The sequence below is a fragment of the Pocillopora verrucosa genome, chromosome 9 (assembly GCF_036669915.1).
Source record: "Pocillopora verrucosa isolate sample1 chromosome 9, ASM3666991v2, whole genome shotgun sequence".
In the NCBI taxonomy this organism is placed as follows: Eukaryota; Metazoa; Cnidaria; class Anthozoa; order Scleractinia; family Pocilloporidae; genus Pocillopora; species Pocillopora verrucosa.
In genome coordinates, this window is record NC_089320.1 from 16,478,625 (window position 1) to 16,502,355 (window position 23,731).

Below are 23,731 nucleotides of genomic sequence, written 5' to 3' on the forward strand. Positions count from 1 at the left end.
GTCCTGCTTGCGTGCAGTGCACGTACTCATTCCACGTAATACCGACCCACAGTCAGATTCGCCGGAAGCTCGGTGGTTATTTGGTCTGTTATAGTACGATATCACTGACCCGTCCGGAGTAAAGTCACCATCCAGGTAAATATTCCGGCTTGTTGCCACATGATCATGCACTTCCTAAAATATTCTGCTTGCAAGTCAAGAGGGTGTACCTGGAACAAATTAATCTGTGGTTTATTCTATATTCAGGAGTGCCACGATAAATCTCCGGCTGCTTTAACGGTTCAGGCACAATCATGTTCCTTAAAAGGAAAAATACTATAAATGAGCACTCAGTAATTTTAGGTTGCATGCATCACTATAAAGCCTAGCTTTCATATTCTTTGAGGATAACAGTCGTAATATTTTACCTGAATGATTTATTCGGTTTGAGATCAGGTTTAACAAATGTAGTAAATGCGTGATACTTGAAACGTTTCCTTTTGAAAAACTGTTAAAGCATGTCTTTCTATTGACATTTGTGTTCTCGATTCTGTTTTTTTTAATAAACTGCGTTCATATTAAGCGAATGATGTATGGTATACATTCAAAAACAGATTACCTAACTTTTGGCCGACAAAAAAAGATATAAGCTCTATGGGTTAATGCACCGCCAAATAGGAACATTGTTTCGTTTAATAAATAGGCGTTGCCTCGTGTTGACAGATTTATTCGATGACAAGAATCGTGATTGACATTAATTCAATAGATTGATTTAAAAGCGTTAGATTATTATGTTTAAGTCAGTTTTTCAGCAGAATCGAAGTGAGAAAGAAGTTATTTTGTTATCGTTTTTCTGTCTCTAAATCCGCTTACCTGGAGAATCTGCTAACCCGTAAAGTGAGACTGTTGTAACGACCCGCCACAGAAGTAAGTTTATATTGAAGTTTTTGAATTCAGTTACAAGATAAAGACTTGATTTGCGTTTGTTCTAATTGCGAATTATAAATGTATTTCTTTTTGATCGAATAATTATTAAAGCTTGGCTTAATATTATACGGTTTGTGGTGGTCACTTGATCTAATCAGTTCCGAGTAAGGAAACATTACATTCGATTTCTGGGTTGTAACGAAGAACTACGCAATCCTGAGCACATGGCGGAGGAAGCCCTGAAAACTGCCAAAACTGATCGGAGGACTGCCAAAGGAACGCTCACACGCTGTGGAAAGTCCTTAGCGAAGTTAATAGAAGCGAAAAGACCAGAGCAAGAGGTAAGAGATGGTCTAAGTAAACTGCAGTTAGCCTTTGACAATCTTGTGGCGAAGCATGAAAATTATTCGCGTTTAATCGAAGATGACACTGAGTTCGAAGTGCAAGAGGGATGGATGGGGGAATGCCAAGAAGACTTTATGTCAATGGAAATGGACGCAAAAATATATTTGGATTCTTTCTTCAGTAAGGAAAAGGCCCCGATGAAAACTAATCATACATCTACAGCATCTAAAACGAAAAATAGTGGTGTTGGTGAGCCGGGAAGTAGTGGAATTCTGAATATGCAAATAGAAGAAGACGCCCTTAGTGTAAGTTCCGGCGATAATGATCATCCAATCAATCCAATTAGCACCCATCAAAGTACAAGTTCCGGTAATGATAATTTCATACCAGACCATGAAGGCACATCCGTTGTTTCCGGACATGAAGTAAACCCCAATGCTACAACCGGCGCCTGTGGTTTTAAGATGGAAAAGCCAAAGATGCCTAAATTTACCGGAGACGTAAGAGATTATGCCATTTTTCGCGCCGATTTTAAGCACGCGATAGAATCGAAATACAGCAAAAGAGATGCAATAACTTTTCTTCGCACATGTCTGCAAGATAAACCATTAGAGTTAATCAAAGGGATAGGTTCGGACTATAAGGCAGCGTGGGATTATTTGGACTCTATTTACGGAGATCCAAGATTCGTGTCCGACACCATCACGCAAGACATAGTAAAGTTTAGAGCTCTGCAACCAGGAGAAGATGCAAGATTTTGCGACTTAGTCCATTTGGTTAAACGAAGCTTCAACACTCTGAAGGAAGTCGGAAGTCAAAATGACATGGACAACAGTCACATGCTATCTATCATTGAGCAAAAAATGTGTTCGGATGATCGAAAGGTTTGGTCACGAGACTTGGAGCGTCAGGGAGAAAAAGCAACTTTAGAGCGACTGATGAAGTGGATGGACGTAGAGATGAAATCACGTATGCGTGCTACTGCTCCATTGAGATCTAGCAGATCAGTCTATGCCTTGCAAGTCGAAGCTCCCAACCAGAAGTGGTACAAATGCTGGTACTGTAAAAACTCGTCCCATTGGCCAGATACATGCCCTAAATTCGCTGCCCTCGGTATCGACCAACGTATAAAAGTCGCCAAAGAAAACCATGTGTGCTTTAGTTGCATGAAAGCAGCCGGAAGAGAACACCGAGTTGACAACTGTAGGAGACGTAGAAAGTGTACGAAAACCGAGAACGGAAGGGAATGCATGCATTTTCATCACCCGTTGCTTCACAAGAGCACCGCAGTCAAAGTTGGCGTCGCGTCACTCTCCGAGCCACATGAAACTCTTTTGCCGGTGGTAACATGCAAGATTTACGGTCAAAATGGGTTCCAAAAGCAAAGCAACACTCTCCTTGACTCGGGAGCGCAGATCAGCCTAATCCGCGAAGAAACAGCAGCTGCACTGGGACTCAAAGGAAACGACACCGCCGTAACACTTACGAAAGTGGGAGGAGAAGAGGAGACGATCAAGACCAAAGTTTACAAAGTTCCTGTATCATCAATTGACAACACCGAGATGTTCTCAATCAAGGCAATTGGAATTCCGCGCATTAGTGAGGAAGTGTCAGCAGTCCAGCTTAGACCGATCGCCAAGCTTCTTGGACTGGAGAGCGAAAGGATACGCAGAGGCAATGGTCCAGTCGATTTACTAATAGGAATCGACCACGCCCAGATGCATACTGGACAGACCAGGCAAACTGGACAGCTAGTTGCAAGAAGAACACCTCTAGGATGGGTAGTTTTCGGTGGACCGTCAGGAGAAACACAAGTGAATGGCCGCGTCTACCATGTAAGATTTGCTGCACCGGTAGAAATGTCAGATTTTTGGAAGACTGAGGCAATGGGAGTAGAAGTTAAACCGTGTGTTTGTGAGGCTGACAAGCTAACGCAAGCCGAAAGAGAGGAAGCAGAAATCATTTCCAAGTCGTGTGAAAAGGTGGGCAAGCAGTGGATGATACCTTACCCCTGGAAGAAAGACCCCATGCTGTTGCCGGATAATAAGCCATTGGCGATGAAACGGTTGGAAAGTACGGAGAGACGCCTTAAGAAAGACCCAGAAAAAGGAGTGGCTTATGACAAACAGATGGAAGAAATGAAGGAGATGCAGTTCTCAAGAAAGCTGTCCAGAAAAGAAATGGATAATTACAAAGGCCCGGTGCATTACATCCCACACCATGCCGTTATTCGACCTGAGAAGAAGAGCACACCCGTACGAATCGTCTTCAACTCCTCTTCAGTCTATCAAGGTCACGCACTGAATGATTATTGGCTTAAGGGGCCTGATTTGTTGAACAATCTGTTTGGAGTAATCTTGAGGTTTAGAGAAAAAGAAGTAGCAGTGATGGGTGACATATCCAAAATGTATCACCGTATACGCATCCCGGAAGAGGATCAACATGTTCATCGGTTCCTGTGGAGAAACTTGGAAACGGAAAGAGAACCTGATGTGTACGTAAAAACAGTCCTGACGTTTGGTGATAAGCCAGCGCCTGCCATGGCTCAAATTGCGTTAAGAAAAACAGCTGAAGAAAACAAGAAGGACTACCCAGAAGCAGCCGAGGTGCTCACAAAGAATTCCTACATGGATGATATTTGTGGTTCTGTAGACACTGTAGCACAAGCTCAGAAGTTGACAAGAGATCTAGACAAAGTACTCGACAGTGGAGGGTTTGGCGTGAAGGGCTGGACGTCGAACAAACTTCTAACCAAGACAGAAAATCAGGAAAATGAGTTCAAGATGTTCCAGGAAGAAGTTGAAGAAAAGGTGCTTGGAGTGATTTGGAATTATGTTACAGATGAGTTCAGCTTCAAAGTTAAAGTGGATTTACTGTGCCTGACAGATTATTCAGGAGACCGTGGAGTAAAGATGACCAAGAGAACTCTTCTCAGTCAAGTTGCCCGCTTCTACGATCCCATTGGATTCGCTGCCGCATTCGTCATCAGAGCCAAAATAGGTTTACAAGAACTGTGGCAGATTGGTCTTCACTGGGACGATGAGCTTCCATATGATGTAAAGGATAAGTGGATCCAGCTCTTCAAGGAAATGAAGGAACTTGACCGGATTGGTTTCAAGAGGTGCCTGGTTCCACCCGAAACTCCAGAATTACCAGTACTGTGTGTCTTCTCAGACGCCTCACAAGAAGCCTTTGGGGCCTGCGCGTACATCCGCCAGAAAACGAAACAAGGAACCTATGAAGTAAACTTCGTTGCCGCTAAGTCTAGAGTGGCACCCCTAAAGCAACTAACAATTCCACGCCTGGAATTACAAGCAGCCGTTCTCGCCTCCCGCCTCGCGAAAACGATAGTGAAAGAGTGTACGATTCAATTCGCCGATGTCAAATTCTTCACTGACAGCAGCATCACACTTGCCTGGATTCAAAGTCCTTCCCGCAGTTTCAAGCCGTTTGTCTCAGCACGGATCGGGGAGATCCAGAATAACTCGGACCCAAGCCAGTGGAAGCACATTCCCGGTGAAGAAAACGTAGCAGATGATGTCTCGCGAGGATTACATGTAAAGCAGCTGACGGGTAGATGGATGAACGGCCCAGAATTTCTAAAACTGCCAGAGGAACAATGGCCAGTACAAACAGCTACACTGCAACAAGAAGGAGATATGGAGCGTCGCCACGTTAATGCTGTCACTACAGTCCCGCCTACAGATGTCGGAAATGTAATCGATGTGAAGAATTTCTCCAGTTGGCGGAAACTGATACGAGTTACCGCGTGGATAAGGCGATTAACAGAGAAGATACGCCTCAGAAGAAACACACTCAGCGGACGAGAAGGACCTCTCATGCCTGAAGAGTTAAAGAAGGCTGAGATGTCATGGATCAAAAGTGCTCAAAAGGATTTAAAGAGCCGAATGAAGAATGGAGACTTCAAGACATTAAGCCCATTTATAGACGACAAGGGGATCATCAGGGTCGGAGGAAGGATTGACAAAGCAATCGTGTCCTACGAAGAAAAACACCCAGTGCTGCTTCCCAATGAGCACAGAATATCCCTGTTAATTACAAGCCATATGCACAACCATGGGCATCCTGGAGTAGCAACCACGACTGCAAAAATAAGACGAAAATACTGGATCTTGAAGGCGAATAAGCTCAGTAAGGCTGTGAAATTTAAATGTGTTTCTTGTCGAGAAATGGCACACAAGGCAGAGACGCAGTTGATGGCAGACCTGCCAGCTCTCCGTTTAGCACCGCAAACGCCTCCGTTCTACTATTCCTCGTGCGATTACTTTGGTCCATACAATGTGAAGATAGGGCGCAACAAGACAAGAAAGCACTATGGCGTCATCTTCACGTGCTTAAACACAAGAGCCGTCCATCTGGAACTAGCTGTTGACCTATCAACAATGGAATTTATCCAGGTGCTAAGAAGGTTTTTCTCTATCCGTGGATACCCGGCAGTGCTATTGAGCGACAATGGGTCACAAATGGTTGGCGCAGAGCGGGAATTGCGCGAAATGGTCGAAGGTTTAGATTCTGACAAACTCCGTGATTTCTGCGCTGAAAGAAGTATCAACTGGCTGTTCACCGCTCCAGCTGCCCCTCATCAGAACGGATGTGCTGAGGCACTCGTCAAAAGTTGTAAGCGTGCCTTGAAGAAGGCAATAGGAGAACAGGTTCTGAGTCCGTTCGAGTTATACACATGTCTGCTAGAAGTCGGAAATCTCGTTAATCAACGCCCGATCGGCCGTGTTCCAAATGACCCGGATGACGGCAAATATTTATGCCCGAACGACATGCTTCTTGGAAGAGCAACACCGGAAGTTCCTCAAGGCCCATTCCAAGACACGAAAAACCCGCGACGCCGTGTAGAATTTGTGCAGAAAATTGTGGAGTCATTCTGGAAACGTTGGAGCAGAGACGTACTGCCAGCGCTAGTGATAAGGAAGGCATGGCATACAGAAAGGCGAAACGTTCAAGTCGATGACATTGTAGTCATGGCGGACAACAATGCTATCCGAGGTAAATGGACCATCGGCAGAGTAATCGAGGTGTATCCCGGGACAGATGGCCGAGTCCGTAATGTCAAAGTAAAAACACCAGCCGGAGAATACAGCCGCCCAGTCACCAAGATTGCTGTTATATATCCTGCTGAGGGATACGACTAAATAAAATTAGGCTGACTTCAAGAAGGATAAGGACTACGCCCTTATCGGGGCGGAGAATGTTTCGTTTAATAAATAGGCGTTGCCTCGTGTTGACAGATTTATTCGATGACAAGAATCGTGATTGACATTAATTCAATAGATTGATTTAAAAGCGTTAGATTATTATGTTTAAGTCAGTTTTTCAGCAGAATCGAAGTGAGAAAGAAGTTATTTTGTTATCGTTTTTCTGTCTCTAAATCCGCTTACCTGGAGAATCTGCTAACCCGTAAAGTGAGACTGTTGTAACGACCCGCCACAGAAGTAAGTTTATATTGAAGTTTTTGAATTCAGTTACAAGATAAAGACTTGATTTGCGTTTGTTCTAATTGCGAATTATAAATGTATTTCTTTTAGATCGAATAATTATTAAAGCTTGGCTTAATATTATACGGTTTGTGGTGGTCACTTGATCTAATCAGTTCCGAGTAAGGAAACAAACATGATGAATATCATTATTTCACACAAAGAAAATCGATACAAGAAGACGAGGACAGAGTGCTAACTTGACCCGTTAGGTCACGAAAAAGCAATACGTGACCGCGACATTAGAGTCTAAGGATGTACGTTTTCTTTGCGGTAAACTTCGCGAAGAAATGAAATTCTCACGTGTACGGAAAACAACTTGCTGATAAGAAGAGAAGAAACTCGACAAAACGCAGAAACTAAAAGGGAACAATAAAGCTTATCGTAAGAAATACGATCTAACAAAGAAAAGCAAGTCGTCTGTCAAAGAGTATCGTTTTCAAAATGTATAAAAGTAATGTCAATGACCGTCAAGTGCATGTTGTTTCGGCCGTGGAATGCACTTACCACCTGCAATCGGTTCTCGCCTGGGCCTGTATTGTCAAATTAATTCAAACATGTTCCGGTGTGAGGTCGATTTAGATACGTAGCTGCTAGGTTAAAGATAAAAGGCACACTGTGATAATAAAAATAACTCAAGGAAACGCAATTCGTACAAATACAATCTTTTAGAAATGTACCGTCTCATATGCTTCAACATATATTTCAGAAGTTATCGTAAAAACTGATTACAAGCAAAATCTGAAGAAGTAGGTTGTTGCATTAGCAATGTAAAGTTAGGGTAATCCAATTTGTGAAAAATTTGTATTATTTTTATCTTGTTCAGTTCGTCATTGCAGTGTGCCTCAAGAGGACAAGAGCATTACTACCTTTTGTAATCACATCAGAAACAGGGAAGAAGAAACAGTTTTCAAATTGATCGACTTTTGTTCAAATCAAGCCTCGAGATCATGGAAAGAAAAAAGGAAGACTCATAACATATAGCAAATATTTTTTTTTTCGGATGCTCTAGCTTAAGATTATTAGAATAAAGGTTTAAATTATCATTAGCCAATAAGAACTCAACGTAAAAACAAGCAAGCTGCTTGAAGCGCGGGAAACGTAGTGATCAAATCACGATTGTTTTTAGTTTTGCATCTGATTGGTTGCCGAGTATGGCGTACGTTTTCTGGACCAATCACAGAGCAAGTTAAATAAAACTAAAGCAATCCCGGATTACTTTGTCACACAAATGAAACCCAGAGTAAGTCACGGGTAAGGTTGGTTATCCTTGTCATATGGTAGTTTTTGCTGATTTCTGATTTATCTTCCAGGACATGGCTACGATTGCGAGGGAAGATCTGAAATACGGCTGGTTTTCATTTAAGCCAGGATGGCTCCAGACTGCTAATAACTCCAAATGTTTCCTCTTCGTGGTCGCCATACTTGCGACTGTGCAAAGTTAGTTAACAGTGAGATTTGTTTTCCTGATTTGGTAGTTGAGCTAGTTTGTTCTTATCAGGAAGTACGCATGCTCCTTTTCTTTTATTTACTATACAATGGGTTTCTGACCAGGAGAGTTTGTTTAAAAATGGACAAACATGAACTCGGTGTATCATCAGTTAATTTTGTGCAATTGTTATTACAACAGGCATGACGGTAAATGGAATAACAGCCATAAATCTGCCCACGTTAGAGAAACGATTTCAGCTCAATAGCAAAGATCTTGGAATCATTGCTGCTTCCAACGACATATCTGCCATCGTACTTGTCTGCTTTGTCAGTTTTTACGGTGAATTTGGAAACAAGATTAGATGGCTGGGATATGGAACACTTGTCACAGGTTTGATTGAATATAACAGTTTCTTTTGATATTCTCATTAACTCTTTCACTCCCAAGATCTCATCAGTAATTCTCCTTCCTATCTGTCATATAATTCTTATGATGTTAGGTTGGAGAATTTGGTATTGGATCAACTAAAAATCCCCTAATCGCTATTTTTCTTTATTCTCAACCCTTGTCCGCTTGATATTGCATTGACACTATAATGAGAAATTCTCTCTTGGTCATTCATGAGAATTAGAGGGTTAGCAATCTGTGGGACTTGAACGCTTATGTATACTGATGCAGAAGGATTTTTAACCAAGTTAGACTTCTTTAAACAAGTTTTGCAGATATTGGTGACATTTCTATGGGGAGCTTTTTTATTGACCTTTGGATAGCTGGATACCAGAGCATGATTTGATTTTCACAAGTGACTGCCATTATAGTCGATGCAGATAAAGAAGGCTGAATAAAGTTCAACCTTTGACCAACAGTAAACCCCTTGTCTCTTGAATATGGGTGTCACTTATAACTGAGCTACGAAGCGTCGAAGCCACATGTTTGGTTGCGAAGCTAACTTATGAGTTTCTTGTTCCCCGGTAACAAAAGAAATCTGTCTCAAAAAACTTTAATGTTTCAGCACTTTTTTTGTTTTATGCTTGAGCTTATGCCAGTTCTTGCGCCTATGTGTGCTTTTCGCCAAAGTGTGAACCAAAATTACTTTGTCTTTCCATGTGTGGGGGGGGGCTTTGATACTGATACGGCCAGATACTGATATCCTTGCTATGGTGCTATGGTTATCCGCAGGTATTGGTTGTTTTGTATTTTTCCTTCCTCATGCCTTAACTAGTCCGTACAAACCTGTCGTGATAAACACCACAGACATTTACAGACGAGTTGAAGAGTGTATGGTGAACAGCAACAGCTCAACTGGTAACGCCTGTTTCTCCGGATACGAGTCAAACAGGTTCTACCTGTTTATTTTCTGTCTGGCGCAACTGCTCATGGGTACAGGCACTACACCGTTGTACTCCCTCGCACCAGCCTACATTGACGAAAATGTTCATCCTAAAGCATCGCCAATATACCTCGGTATATTTTTCGCGGGTGCAGTGGCAGGCAGTGTGCTTGGATTTGTGGTTGGAGGACCGATTCTGAACATTGTCTACGTAGACATAAAACAGGTTAAAAAGCGATCATTTTTTCTCACCTGGGAGAGGAGGGGTGGGGGTCGGAGGATTTGGTTAGATATCTCTATTTGTACACCGTATAATCTATCAGCACAATCTAAGATTAAAAAATATCTTATTTTGCCTAGCTAAACTAGCTAATAATGAATTCAGTATTATAAGAATAACTATCACTAAAGCTGCCTTTTGTTGGCTGTGAAACAATAACATTTACCGGATCCCCCAATAACATTCCGTAATATACTTCTGATCCCCCTTCATGGGGAGTCAGTTTTCTGCAGTACCCCTTCCCCTACTGATTTCCCCTCCGCTCTCCCCTGAAAACTGTACAATCCCCCCAGAATTCTTCGACCCCAACCCCCCAGGTGATGATAATGACTGGTCCTTTTGTCTATGAAATCACTCACTTTGGCTGAGTAACTATTTTAATTTCTGTCTATAGCTATCTATTTGTGGGATTAGAAGTGGTAGGGATCGTTCAAATGAATTTTGAAAAAATGAACACAGAGAGTATTTGAAGTGATTTTCAGAGCTGAACATGATGCTCTCTTTTACTAACATGTATACTTTGTTTATACAATAGCCTGAAGGAGCTAATTTAACCTCAAGACACCCACAGTGGATTGGGGCCTGGTGGTTAGCATACATTGCAACCGGTGTGGTGATTTTTGTCTGCGCCATTGTAATCCTTGGATTTCCTCGTGAATTACCAGGATCAAAAGAGATGCGCGATAAAGCCATTGAAGAAGGAAACTTGCCAAAAAAATATCACAGATTACTAGGCAGTTTAAAAGATATCGTTCCAGCCACCACCAAGCTCTTAAAGAATCCAACGTACATGTTTAACACTATGGCCACAACTGCAGCATCGTTTTTCGGGGCCGGATTGGGAGCCTTTATCAGCAAGTTCGCCGAGTTGAAATTTAATCCGAACCCAGGCTTGGCTGGTGTTACTCTTGGGGTAGTGTTCCTTGTAGGTGCCACAGGTGGTTAAAATTTCTTGTCTTTTTTGCTATCCCTTTGTTTGCCTGTCTCGTGCTCTTGGAGTTCTAAGAGAACCGTGCTTACAAGGTCATCGTATTCAGTGTCTGTTATGCTAGTTCTCCGAACTTTTCACTCAGCGTGCAATGTGCATTTAATAATACTCCCGGTCGAAGACAAATACGTTGGGTCTAAAATAACTTCAGGGTGATTTCTCTTGGAAGGAGGCTTTTAGGAAGAGTCTCTTAGCTTGATCGTCTCTTGATTAATACGTATGTCTATTTAACTTTTCTTTCAGGTGGTATTTTTTTGAGTGGTGTCATTGTTAGGCGGTTTAATTTGAAGAAGTCGTGCCGACTTTCTGCAATGTGCTGCCTTTTTCTTCAACTTTTTACCGTATGGACAGCAGCAACTTTTATCATCCCGGGATGCAATCAGATCGAATTGGCGGGTATCACCAAACCCTATTACAAAAGGTGTGGAAAATTTCTGTCATTCGGAAAAAAAATTTAAAGTGATCTATAGAGGCACACCTCGACTCTCAGGAATATAAGTAAATGGCATGGGTGACATATCAGTATTCTGGTGCATCACTATACAAAACCAGAAGAACTTTAGTCAAAAGAATTGGATAAGCTTGGAAAATTGCAGCCAATTTTAATTTTGTACTTTTCCTGCAATGAATAAATCAGGATGAAAGTTTTTTCAGTATTGGTGGGAATGATAATTAAAAATATCCCAATAAGGCCAGAATTTCATATGAATGTCGTGGTAGAACTAAGTAGAATCCTACTTTATATTTATACTGGGTGGGGCCACGGGCCAAAAAGTATACACCACCTAACCAAGGTGTTTCACTCTACATAAGAAGAAGCTTTTTTTCACCTACGTCCTTGACATCATTGGGGCTCTAATGGTTTGATCTTTACCTTTTCGTTTATCACGAATAGCCAGTCACAAATCGGAAGTGTAACAGCCCCATGCAATGCGAACTGTAGTTGCTCGATCGCAAATATTGATCCCGTGTGTGGAGAGGATAACTTGAGTTATTTTTCGCCTTGCCACGCTGGATGTTCAAAAGTGGAAGGATCTAAGGTATGAAATCCACACATGTTTGTTTTAATAGTCTCTAGGGAAAAAGGGATTTCGCGCTCTGATCGGTTCAGCATTGCGTTTACCTTAGGAACTGCGAGGTAATCTCAGTTTAAAAAAATTAGGTTACAACATGATCCCTGTACTTTGTGAAGCTACTCAGCTTCAACAAAATTCACAACTTTCCGTTCAGTATTAAAAATAGATTAATAATTTTTTCAGGCATACCAGTGTAGTTGTATTCCTCCTATTGGGAATGGGACCAAAGCAACAGCCACGAAACGCTACTGCGACCGAGGACCAGGCTGCAAGAATTTTCTGTATTTCCTCTTAGTTTCTTGTTTGCTATTCCTAGCCGTTTTCCTAACGGCAATACCAAGCAAAACCGTCGCTCTACGGTGAGAAAATGTTTCCTTTCACGGAAAATGTCTCTAACACTGCTAGATTCGCCGACGAATCACTGCGAATAGTCCCCTGACTATCAGATTTGACTAATTTACACGGAGGTGCAGCCGCGCCTCCACTCGTTGGGACTAAGAGTTACGTCAGAACCAAATAAACGTCCATGAGAGTAGATTTGGGGTTAATTATACACAGGGAGTAGTCTTATTAGACTGATTACAGGGAATTCTCCACCCGGATGTATTACGATCTCAGTGTTTTCAACATTGCCAATGAACAAGACGAGATTATCATAGTATACATCATTGATTCACTGCCTTCGTGAAAGACATTTCCAGAAATTGGTGACGCTCTTCTTCATAACACATTGATGGATTTTCTTGAAAAAAACGTTAATAGTTGGAAGTGATCGGTATTCACGAAGTTTCAAAAGCGTCCAGGGCTATCTCATATCAATCGACTTTTCTATTTTTCTCTCCACAGATGTGTACCGTATAATCAAAGATCCTACTCCCTGGGTTTCCAGTTTATTTTCCAGCGCTCTCTTGGCTTTATGCCAGGACCCGTTGTGACTGGTTGGATATTTGACTATCTTTGCCTTCTCTGGGGAGAAAGCTGCGGAAAACGAGGTCGATGTCAAATATACGATATCAAGAAGCTGTCGTTAGCAATAACAGTTTTGGGATGTATTATGAAAGGTAAGGTTTCAGCCAGCGAGGTTACTGCCATCATCGATCGAATAAATAAAGGACAGCTTCTGATTTTTTCAGTGATGGAAGATAAAAAGCATAGTACATTGTTCCGTAGTATTTGTAATTGTATGCGCATTAACCTACTTTGTATCAAACAAACAACTTTAAACCTTTCGCCACCCAACTAAGAAATCCTCCACCAAGGATGACATTCTTTACCTTTGCCCTTTCTCAAACTTTTGCATTACCATAACTATTCCAAATTCTTTGCAGTCTTATGGAAAACACCTTCATGATGTGAAACTTAGGGGTATCAGAGGTTAATAACACTAAACCCAATAAAAAGTAAGGCAGAAGGCAAATTTTTTTGGGAAACGAGGCACTTTCAGTGAAACCTGGGTAGGTGCTTCGTAGGAGCCATAAGCCTTTCGCTGTCACGAGCAACCAATGCAACGATAATACAACATGTGGCTTGGTAGTCCAACTAGTATATGGGTGGCGTGAGTTCACATTCCGTCGAAGCCTGTATTTCTTGCAAGTTTTTTTTTATTGAAATTTCATGATTGTAGCTCACAAGTATTCTTTACTTAAATATCTGTAACAGGTAAAAATGTAGTTTATTATTTTTCGCTTTTTAATGCCGATAGCAACTAAGAGTAATTCTAAAGTTTACAATAAGTCGTATCGAGGTAGGGAAAGTTTGACATCTGAATGCACTCAAAAGACTAAATTTGTCCTTTGTTAAAGCCTGCCTTAAAACACCTGTTTTTCCTTCAAGTGTTAAATTCGTCTAACTATTGTTTCGTTCTTAATTCTCAGGTCTGGCTGTGTTATTCTTTTTCCTGAGTTTTTGGTTTTGCAAATCAAGCTACGATGAAGATGATGTAAAGAAGACCAAACTAAAAACGAAATTGAAATGACGGGAGAGTCTTTGTCGAAAAAATCTGTACTTAATTAAGTAACCAATGTGACGGTCAGACTGTCTATATAAGCCGGCCTCTGTAACTGGGAGGGTCTCGATGGAGTCAACCATAAGCCGAGAAACGGCCGAAAAATTCAGTCGTAAGGCGTAAAAATTGACAAAAATTAACCGTTCGTCGTAAAAAAAAATTATCCGCAAATTTTTTTTCTGGTGACCATAATGGAAAGAATTTTAACCAGAAGCCGTAAAACAAGAGAATATGAACCGATCATGATCTTTTGCCGTAAAAACCATCCTCCACTGGTTGCGGTGACAATTTAAGTAAGTTTGTGGTATGGGTCTATGTCACAATTTAAGAATTTCCAACATTTTTTATTATCCGTGTTCTGATTGTATATTCCATAAAGAGTATCACTATTACTGTATTATGCGTATTACTATTATTGTATGAATCAGTTAACCATTCTTCCGGTTGTGTTATATTAATACTATGGACCATAGTGAGGGTAGTAAGGGGAAGGGGGGAAGGGGGGAGAGGGTTCCGATCCCGTTGATCAAAAAAATTCACGCGTCACGTGTATTTTGAACAGTATTTCACGCGTCACCAATTTAAAAGGCAAAACTTAAAATGAATGTTTGTAAAAGTCACGCGTCACAAATTAATTTGGGCTTCAGTTATGTGTCACGTTAAAAACCTCACCCTCCATGATAAAAATGTTAATGTTGACACCAAGAAGCTAGCACTAAGACAATTAGAGTTGTGTCCATTAATCACTTTTTATAAAAGGATTAGAGAACAGATTTGGAACCCATGACTTCCCTTACACACTTGTGTCCTGATCATTTAATTTCTTGCCGTATTCTACCGTTTTCCTGACGCTCTTCGCTTCGTCTGAAGTAGTTCGTTTGCGACAATACCAAAACGAAATGAAATAGAATAAAGAAGCCAACACTGCAGAAAGAAAAATAAAGTACAGTTAAGGTGAAATCTTAATACAATTGCTGAAGTGATAGTAATAATTATGGTTGAAATTAAAGTTCACTCTCGCGAGTGAATGACTCATAAGAAAAGGTGTGTAAGGTCTACGTTTTTAAGCTTGGTTAGTGTGTAGAGTGAGGGGGGGTAGGAGGGGGTGGTTGGTTGAAGAATGGGAGATGTTGAAGCTCTTTATTGATCGACGACGCATGACACTGAGTGTGAGTGCAGAGGCTGAAGAAAAAAATGTCACTCTCGACACATTGGTCTGCACATCCATCTTAGACGCTGCTCCGATATACCTGAACCGGAGGTCCTTGGTCACTCGTGACCGATGGATGCCAAAGATAAAACATAAATAGATAGAAATGTATCAAAAATCTTATTTCAAAATTACCATGGGAACTTCCGGCGAGAAGCATGATGCCATAGGACAAACTATGTACGTCATAAAACTGACAATTGCCTCTTCTGCCGCAGCTTTCCGCCCAAACGAGGCAGCGAGTGTCAAACAACCAACCGTAAATTATCGGTCCGGGAATGAATCCAAGAGTTCGCTGGAATACAAACTGTAAGCCAAATGCGTAGGAGCGAATGTTGTCAGGAACTGACCTAGGATTGAACACAGCTGAGATGATAATATTGCCATTGTAATGGCAAATCTTTTGATGTTTGTAGATTTCCTTTTTGTTTTCGTAAATGTTAGTTAAGTCCGAATTGGAAATGGAAGACGTAAATAGCAAAGAGTTTTAAATGAGTAGTAGTTAATTGTTAGTACTTGCAGTATTGTACAAGAATAAAAAGGTAAAGGCAAGGTCTGCGCTGGAGCCAAGTGGCCCACTCAGCCGGAGCTTATTCTGGTTTCCGACGAGGAAGCGACTAGGAAAATTTTCTGAAAGGGGATGCTCTTCCATCGCATGATTACCCCCCATTATTTCATCAGGCTTTCCTGACAATGCGCCAGTACCCATTTATACTCTTGGATGGACAGAGGCGTTGTGAGAGTGAAGCGTTCTGCCAAATGTTGGTTGTCTAAACAACTGTGGACAACCAACGTTGTAAGAATTCAGGGGCACAGGCCTGCCAGCTGTTTTCAAATCGAAAAGTCTTGTTACTTTTACATGTGTTTACCTAAGTACAACGGTCTTGTTTGGTACAGAAAGTGTAAAACCTGCCATCACCAGAAGTAGCACAGCGACCAAAAATACGATGTAATTTTTGCAGCCTGAGCCTCTGTCACATAATCCACGAGAAGCCAAGGGTGTTGAGACATTAAAAGGTGGCGAGACACAGTTACACCCAGTGTAAACCTGTTACGAAAACACATCATTAACTAGTGCACTGTAAACTTTGAAGGTAAAAATAGAGCCTGGATACATGTGCTACAGAATCTGTGGCTCGGCTTATATTAAGTACATGTACTTTACGGGTTTTTTGTTGAATAAATGTAACTCGTGGACCTGCGTTCAAGAATCTTTCTGTGATCGAGGGTCAGACGAATAATAAATTGTAAGTTTACGAACAGGATTTCGAAATCTCTGAGGAGTCTCTTGACTGATTCGAAATCTCGCGTCATTCTGACTACAAACTGTGCTTTATGTAAAAAAAAATGTCACAATCATGTTTGGTAGTAAACTATTAAACTCAACGTTATTTTCTCTTTACAATAAAGTTCCTTCTTCCCAAGTCATCATGCCACCCGTGTTATACATGGTAATCTCATGCGCTGAATGTAGGTAAAAGTTGATTTTTTGATGAGGATAAAAATTTAGGCCCTTCTAAATGGCGATTTCCATGTTCGACCTTGAGATTGTATTGTATCATTGGAAATTTTGAATTTGTTCTAGCTGACATCACTATTGATAGGTCATATTCAAGGAAAGATTCTGTTCTTAAACCTTACCCCACTAGTGTCTGATGAAGTGCAACCAGCAAAACAAGGAGAGAAGTACGTTAATTTGTCCGAGCCACACACAGGTCTGATCAGGGACAGAGGGCAACTGCAGTTTTTGTTACATGTTGAAATTAAAGAATTTCCTCCCATTGTGCTGTGAAAGACAAACAAGTTAAGTCCATGAATCATTAAAGAAATCCTTGCAATATGTAGCTATAGAACATGACAGTCCAGCCAGTATAATCCCTACAACCTACAAATAATCTACAACTTGCTAGTTCTTTACAAGGGTTTTAGTGATAGTGTCTACGAAATGACCAGGAAACGAGCTATAAACCACTCAGAAATCCAGTTATCACACGTGGAGAAGTGCAGAAATCACAAAATCAATTCAACTACTTCAATTGCTATTACCTTTCTCCCCACCTGTCCCAGTACGGTTTGACTATCCCGGCAAGTTGCACCTCGTCACATCCGGGTATTAGCCAAATAAGACTTGAAAATATTGTGGCAACCTTGATAATCAAACAGCATTTAGCTGCCATAAGGAGTGTCTCTTTTAACTTGAAACGACGGACAACAAGACCTCCCAAGAAAACACCACCTGGAAATAATGTGTTGCAGTAAAATAAATTGTCCCTTTTAGAATCAAAACTCGATAATTATCTCTAAACAAGGCGTAAGAGACCGATATCATTATTTATCGTTGGGGCAGTAGGGGAAGGGGGGGGGGGGTGGGGGTTGGGAGGGATGAAGGATTCTGGGAATGTCACGACACAATTTATCTGATCTTACTATTAGGCTCAGTAGTATTCTGATGATCCCCTCTCATTGGCAGTCAATTTTCTGTAGTCTCACCTTTAAACTCTGTTAGTGCGATCCTCCCAAAATCCTCCGACCCTCCCCTCCTCCCGGGATAAATAATGAGTGCTTCCTAAGCTCTTGCGAAACTACGTCATTTGCGCACCCTTGTCTTCAAAGTGTTTAAATATTTTTAGCCAGGGCTGCGCCTGTTTCCAATTTAAATCTGCTCTTTATCCGCTAGTAGTTAACATTCTTAATAAGTAGCTTTGTAGCCATCTCTTTCTCTTCTAGGAGGTGGCTCCAGGTTTATCAAACCGCCTCTTACATGGGAAACTGAGCTAGAGTCACATTCACGGGGAGTAAATAACGAACAGATTCCACGTTATTGTGCGTCTGTTCAGCTTATGACATAAACAACAAGAGTTTACCTCCAGCACCGGGAGCCACCGCTATCCCAATGGCCAGCCCTGCAATGGCCAAACTTAGATTAAACTTCAGATAAAGGAATTTCACAAGGAAAGGCCCCACCCCAGCGCTACCAAAAGTGGTTGCCGACAGGGCCAAAGCATTAAAAACGAAGACAGGATTCTTGAGAAGCTGCTTTGTCGCTGGGATAATACTTTTTAGGTTCTCCATTACGTTTTGGTCTTTTAAAGGAATGGCTCTTTCTTTCAACAATTGTTCCCTCCTTTCTTTGGCACCAGGAAGCTGCCGTGGAAATCCTGAAAGGGCCACACTAGTAAGGACGAGAAGGCTTCCACCAATTACGTACCCAAGCCACCACGCCCCTATCCAACGTGAATCCCGAGGAGTGATGTGAAAGCCTTTGGGCTGGAAGAAAAATGCATCTTTGGTTTCAATAATAATAATAATAATAATAATAATAATAATAATATATATATATAAATGTGGCATAAAGTGCTCAATGCTGTGGTAGCAGAGCTGAGTTTATATAAGTGAAAGAATCAAAGAGGACGCATCGATTCTCTATTACTCTGAATTTTGCGCCTTAGCGCTCGTCAGACAGACGTCAGAAAGTTCTGTCTGACGAGCGCTTAGGCGCGGAACTCACAGTAACAGAGAATCGATGCGTCCTCTTTGATTCTTTCACTTATATATATATATATATATATATATATATTTATATGATAGTACCTATTAAAACAAAAATACACTAAGTTAGGAACTGTTAAAACTATAATAGAAATTACAAGAAATGATCGTCTAGGGCTTCCCTAAATAATTCTCTAGAATTAATATTCCTCAAGCTTGTAGTCAATGAATTATAAATCTAGGCACCAAAAAATGAAAACTACGGTGCGCAAAATCCACTTATTATATACTCAACAAAATATCGCGTTTCTGATTGGTCAATGATGAATGCATAAATAGGTTATAGAGTGCAATAGAGGTTATAGAGTGCAATACGGAGAAGTTGCTATGGAAACACCGGGGAAGCGCCAAATTTGAACACCAAATTATAAAAAATGGCTGACAGCCGGTTTGCTTTGTCGAGAATATAATAAATAAAAAATCGTATGAACCTGCTCGTGCATTTCGTGATTCATGGTCACTCGTGATGTTTTGAAAGTTCTCAAATTGCACTCGCCTACGGCTCGTGAAATTTTGAGAACTTTCAAAACATCACTAGTGCCCATAAATCACGAAATGCACTCGCGTTCATACGATTTCCTATACTTATACAGCTAGTGAATAGCAACTTTTTTTCTGACATACGAAATTGCATTTTGTTACAATAGAAGTCGTCCTCGGTCTCGGGTGGTACTAAAGGCCTCGGGAGGTACTAAAGACCTCGGGCACAGTTTTTCCAATACGGACCTCCCGGCTGGTGAATAACATACAATTGGAACTATTTTTATAAACCTGTCGAAGGAAGTTATAACAGAACGCTAAGAGCTTATTTCCTGGGAACTTACCATTTCCAGATCAACGTAGTTTGTAAGCATCGCACCTGCAACAAGAAACCCTAACCCAGGACCAACAATTGCTGCTGCGAAGAAAACACCGAAGTAGACTGGACACGATTTTGGGTGGACATTCTCGTCGATATAAGCGGGCGCTAGTGAGTACAGGGGTGACGTTCCAGCTCCCATGACCATTTGCGCAACCGAAAAGATCATCAGGTAGTACCAGTTCTTTGCGTATTTCGATAAACACTGGGAACCCTCTAAATCCGATGTTGTGTTTGTGGTGTTCACGTGACAGAAGAGCTGCCTTTGACCTGTAGAGGCTCCGTGGTCAGCCTCTGGTTGATATCGCCCGATTATAACGTGGGGAAGGGCATGTATGAAGCATCCAACACCTGAAAGGTTCATAAGATGTCTTTCTCAAACTTACCAGATGTTTTTGGACTAAGGTTACTTTTCAGCCTGTACTGTCAACGAGATGATAATCATGAATTTGTCGGTGACTTTTTACTATATTTGCACCGTCGATCATTTAAGAGCTAGCGACTAATGAGTCAACTAATCTTAACAGAGGTTTGTAGAGTCGAAATATACATCGAAACCTGCTGATACCCAAGGTTAGTCTCGTACCCAGACCTTTCAAGGCTAAGGGGTTGTCGGTAGGATCCTGGTACGTGATAAACCGAATGTGTTACTGAAATTGCTACCAACTCTGACAAGTACGTAAGCAAATTTAGACGCCTGGGTGACGTAATTGTCCATGTTCATCTGTTTGTTTTTGCTTAGTTTAGTTTTTCGCGTTATTGTACCTTTTGCTAATTAGTCATATTATGTGCTTCCTTTTTTTTCATATGCTAGGTTTTTATTTTGCGTTTGTATATTTTTCGTCTGTTCAGATATATTTCTGCGTCAGTTGAAGACTAGTTTAGGGCAGCGTGATAGCCCCACCCAACCCCCCGCCTCTTGTCACAACTAGCAACTGCTTTTATCATTTCGATCGTTTCACTTCCCTTTGCATCGTTGATTCGATTTGGATGGTTTTCACATTAATTAAGCCCTTAAAGGCATTTGTGACTACAACAAATATTGAAGGAAACAGGAGTTCTGCCAACAGGCAACATATTACATGGATTATGAGAAAGGCAGGCGTCAAAAATCAAGGAGTGCACCTGTTATCAGAGCTCCATATCCTAGCCATTTGGACTTATTTCCATAGCCGCCACAATAACTGGCGATAAATGTAAGAAGAATGGCAGAAATATCATTGGAAGCAGCGATGAACCCTGTTTCTCTGCTAGTAAACTGGAATCGCTTTTCAATGGTTGTGAGAACGGCAGAGCTTATACCACCAACAGTCATTCCTGAAAAATATCATTCATAAAAAATATCACTCGTAGGATCTTTGAACTCCAGGAAGAAAGGGAAAGGCCCCCAAATGGGGGTTTGATGCACAATCGCTAGCATTATATGATAATGTGTTTGAGGAAACTAAAGATGGGCAGCTCCGGGGCGTTTTGGAACGAGGCTTAAATTATTACTCGGGTTCTTTGGAAGGTTTTTAGCTCTACTAATAGACTGTTTAGAAACCCATCGGTTTTTACGTGTAACTCAGTCAAGAAAAAAGCCAGTTACAATACAGGATAATCCTCTATTTGCTTCGCACTTGGTGAATCGCATCAAATAGGTCATCATTCCAAAGCAGGTAAGGGAAGCAGAGATTTCTCATTCCGTTCTATCGCTACTTCTTCCTTTTAAGGCTTTAAGACATGAGACCTTATAACCTTTGTTATAAAATGATGATAGGTCTGGATAGCAGCAGATATGGCACGCATTTAAGAAAATATGCGACATTTTTAAAAAACATGTTTCGAAAGTTCTTCTGTCATCTTCGGTTCTGATTTAAAGTACAAGGTTGAATTTAAAGAGCATAACAAAATGCTTCTAGGACAAAACAAACAATAGAGACAAAACAGTGTATGTAATTACATAAACATGTCTTTAAAAAATGTCGAATATTTTCTTCAAATGATAAGCAAATATTTCATCAGACGACTTCTGATTTTAAACGCACCTTGACTAATACTGAAAGCAGTGGCAAATAGCAAGAAACATTTGGAGTTGTTCATAAACTGAAGATATCCCGGTCTGAAATTTCTCCATCCATATCTTAGGAGTAGAGGCTTCTTTTTTGTTTCCATCTTTCTATAACTGCCGCCTAAAATTAAAAAATCGAACTTAAGAACATTGACATTGACATTCAAACAACAGAAAGTGCCATGTACATTGAATTTTAGACTTACATTCTTTTAAATTTCCCTTTTTTTTTTATCATTCTCTTTGTAAATATTGACTTTTAGATTACAAGTATTTGTATATTTATAAGTAAGTATTTGAAAGATTTCATTCTAAATAGTTGCTTTTTATTTTGATAATTTTACCCGTGAACTCTTATTTTGCTTTAGCTATGCAAGTTCTTCGGAGTTAATATACGTTTTTATACATAAAGCATTTTTTTTCGTTCTATATCCATAACCTAAATTGTTGTTATTCTTCATTTTCCTTTCTAGCTTATTTTTTTTGTTTTCCTATTTTGTCGAGCCAATCAGTTTGTTGCCTTCTTTGAGTTGAGGGTTTTGTTACATGGTGAGGTGAAGCTCCTACAAACTATGAATTTGGTAGACATCCGTCACAAAGTCAAAAGGATAGTTAGAATTTTCTCCAGTTCTTATATTTTATGTTTTAACTTGGCTGATCAGAAAATAAAGATGGTTAGCGTACATCGCTCGGAATTTTACTGAGATTCTATCATCTAGCATTCATTATTTTCCAGTGAGCCTGCTTGAAGAAACCATATCATTCCATATGACCAGTAAAACAATCCGAGTCACCTTTGTCGATGCGTGATGTTACTTTATGCTTACTTACTATGACGCCTTACACAGTGGTACTTGTCGAGGCAAATCTAGTGATTGAGTGCAGGCCGTAGAAACGATCAATAAATAATTCGCCTTCCATCTTCAGATCTCCATATTTACAATGCATCCTAATTTGTGGATGAAGGAAGTTCCCTTTTTTCATTTGCGGAATTTCGCGCGAATTAAATTTTTTTGGCTTTACCTTTCGCCGCAGCTCCGGTGATCTTCCCCAAAGGACAAACTGTCAAGTCCTAAAGATCTCAGCGTAACTATCCAGTGAGTGCATCATATCTTCCACTGAGTTACAATTGTTAAATTACTATTAACATTATTGCTTCTTGTTTACCTGGATATCCTTAGAGTTGAGAGATTCTAAACGCGGAGGGTGATCAGAAGAGAGCCAGTATCACGTAATACACCTTTGATATCAGCTGAACTCACACGAACGGCACCGCCAGGTTCGGGTAACAAATGCGGTGTCCATTTCACTCTGATCATCATGTAAATTCTCCCGAAGTTTTTTCTGCCCTGACAAACAGACTGGTTATGAGGATCAATAATTTCATCAAAAAGGTTTAACTTCTTTAGTATCTTGATTTAACATCAGTCTTATGACGTCACAAAAAGAGATGCAGCTGTCATCCGTTGCGAGCCAGGCTTTCAGATCTTAGTAGCGAAATGGGTTCGTGTTAACAGCCAAAGTCGGATTTGATGATTGACAATGACAAGTGTCACCGGAAGATCATGGAATAACATGGGCCAACAGATATCAATTACAAAACAAAAACTTAGGAATAAAGTAGTAGGTCGACTCGAATGAGTTTACTATGCACTTTCAGCCAAGTTTTCACAAAAGCGTGACACATGAGCTGGCCCTGAGAGCCAGCAATTGAAATCAGGTTTGCATAGTTACTTATTGTATGCTTTTCATTTTTTTGGCTATTCAATGTGCGATTTTCACTTTTTCTAGCAAAAAAGTTCGAGTGTGGAGAGGACGTGAATGCATAGGATGCTTACCGATTTAGCACTGTTTGTTGGCCACACAAAACAGCAGATATATCTCGAGTGGTTACAGTTTCATTTCAGATGAACATAATCTGGCAAATAATTAAAAGGCTCGCCGTACTAAGGGCCGGTGATATAACAGGTCCCCTGCAGTTCGATCGTAAATCGAGCATCTTTCCTTAGAAAAAAATTCCGGTCATGTACTTGAAGTGACCTATGGCGCTGCTCTTCCATATGTATGAGCAGGCTCGTATTCATGCGACGAGAAGAGCCTGCAACTGGATTATCACCCCTGAAAAAGACTTTAAGGCCACGAGAATAAAGGAAATGATCACCGACTAAAGAAGCTCTTGACTGTTAAACAAATT

At 40.7% G+C, this 23,731-nt stretch overlaps 4 protein-coding genes across 6 annotated transcripts; 3 read left to right on the plus strand and 1 right to left on the minus strand.

Annotated features, from left to right (window-relative positions):
- The first annotated feature begins 9 nt into the window (after positions 1 to 9).
- On the plus strand, positions 10 to 13,866 carry LOC131779314 (solute carrier organic anion transporter family member 4A1-like). Its single transcript, XM_059095860.2, has 10 exons — positions 10 to 135; positions 8,072 to 8,198; positions 8,389 to 8,580; positions 9,370 to 9,746; positions 10,336 to 10,738; positions 11,032 to 11,209; positions 11,684 to 11,828; positions 12,048 to 12,223; positions 12,711 to 12,925; positions 13,739 to 13,866. The coding sequence occupies exons 2-10, from the start codon at positions 8,075 to 8,077 to the stop codon at positions 13,837 to 13,839; spliced, it is 1,911 nt and encodes a 636-aa protein (XP_058951843.2). The 5' UTR covers positions 10 to 135; positions 8,072 to 8,074; the 3' UTR covers positions 13,840 to 13,866.
- Positions 678 to 3,633, plus strand: LOC131797669 (uncharacterized). The gene is made up of 2 exons (XM_066172486.1): positions 678 to 3,543; positions 3,620 to 3,633. The coding sequence occupies exons 1-2, from the start codon at positions 1,131 to 1,133 to the stop codon at positions 3,631 to 3,633; spliced, it is 2,427 nt and encodes an 808-aa protein (XP_066028583.1). The 5' UTR covers positions 678 to 1,130.
- Positions 3,489 to 6,780, plus strand: LOC131797670 (uncharacterized). The gene has a single exon (XM_059115334.2). It carries the CDS (start codon positions 3,639 to 3,641, stop codon positions 6,414 to 6,416), a length of 2,778 nt encoding a protein of 925 aa, XP_058971317.2. The 5' UTR covers positions 3,489 to 3,638; the 3' UTR covers positions 6,417 to 6,780.
- Positions 13,867 to 14,334: 468 nt separating the features above from the next.
- On the minus strand, positions 14,335 to 23,505 carry LOC131779306 (solute carrier organic anion transporter family member 4A1). Of its 3 annotated transcripts, none has more exons than XM_066172167.1 (11): positions 23,376 to 23,505; positions 22,705 to 22,886; positions 21,515 to 21,658; positions 20,613 to 20,804; positions 19,453 to 19,838; positions 17,944 to 18,346; positions 17,126 to 17,315; positions 16,721 to 16,865; positions 15,949 to 16,127; positions 15,215 to 15,429; positions 14,335 to 14,793 (listed from the first exon to the last, which is right to left on the minus strand). In XM_066172167.1, the coding sequence occupies exons 3-11, from the start codon at positions 21,639 to 21,641 to the stop codon at positions 14,663 to 14,665; spliced, it is 1,968 nt and encodes a 655-aa protein (XP_066028264.1). In that variant the 5' UTR covers positions 21,642 to 21,658; positions 22,705 to 22,886; positions 23,376 to 23,505; the 3' UTR covers positions 14,335 to 14,662. The 3 variants fall into 3 exon arrangements, with proteins under 3 accessions (XP_066028264.1, XP_058951832.2, XP_066028266.1); XM_059095849.2 differs by having other exon boundaries at positions 17,138 to 17,315; positions 23,376 to 23,504; XM_066172169.1 differs by having other exon boundaries at positions 22,705 to 22,881; positions 23,376 to 23,487.
- Between the last annotated feature and the right edge of the window lie 226 nt (positions 23,506 to 23,731).

Excerpts from the sequence above, each read along its gene's own strand:
- LOC131797669 (XM_066172486.1), top strand. The coding sequence starts at position 1,131 with ATGGCGGAGGAAGCCCTGAAAACTGCCAAAACTGATCGGAGGACTGCC.
- LOC131797670 (XM_059115334.2), top strand. The coding sequence starts at position 3,639 with ATGGGTGACATATCCAAAATGTATCACCGTATACGCATCCCGGAAGAG.
- LOC131779314 (XM_059095860.2), top strand. The coding sequence starts at position 8,075 with ATGGCTACGATTGCGAGGGAAGATCTGAAATACGGCTGGTTTTCATTT. Across the intron at positions 8,581-9,369 it reads ATATGGAACACTTGTCACAG|GTATTGGTTGTTTTGTATTT; the intron begins GTTTGATTGAAT and ends GGTTATCCGCAG. Across the intron at positions 9,747-10,335 it reads TCTACGTAGACATAAAACAG|CCTGAAGGAGCTAATTTAAC; the intron begins GTTAAAAAGCGA and ends TTTATACAATAG.
- LOC131779306 (XM_066172167.1), bottom strand. The coding sequence starts at position 21,641 with ATGGAAACAAAAAAGAAGCCTCTACTCCTAAGATATGGATGGAGAAAT. Across the intron at positions 16,128-16,720 it reads CTTCATCAGACACTAGTGGG|GTTTACACTGGGTGTAACTG; the intron begins GTAAGGTTTAAG and ends TTTTCGTAACAG. Across the intron at positions 14,794-15,214 it reads TCTCGCCGGAAGTTCCCATG|TGTTGGCTTCTTTATTCTAT; the intron begins GTAATTTTGAAA and ends TTCTTTCTGCAG.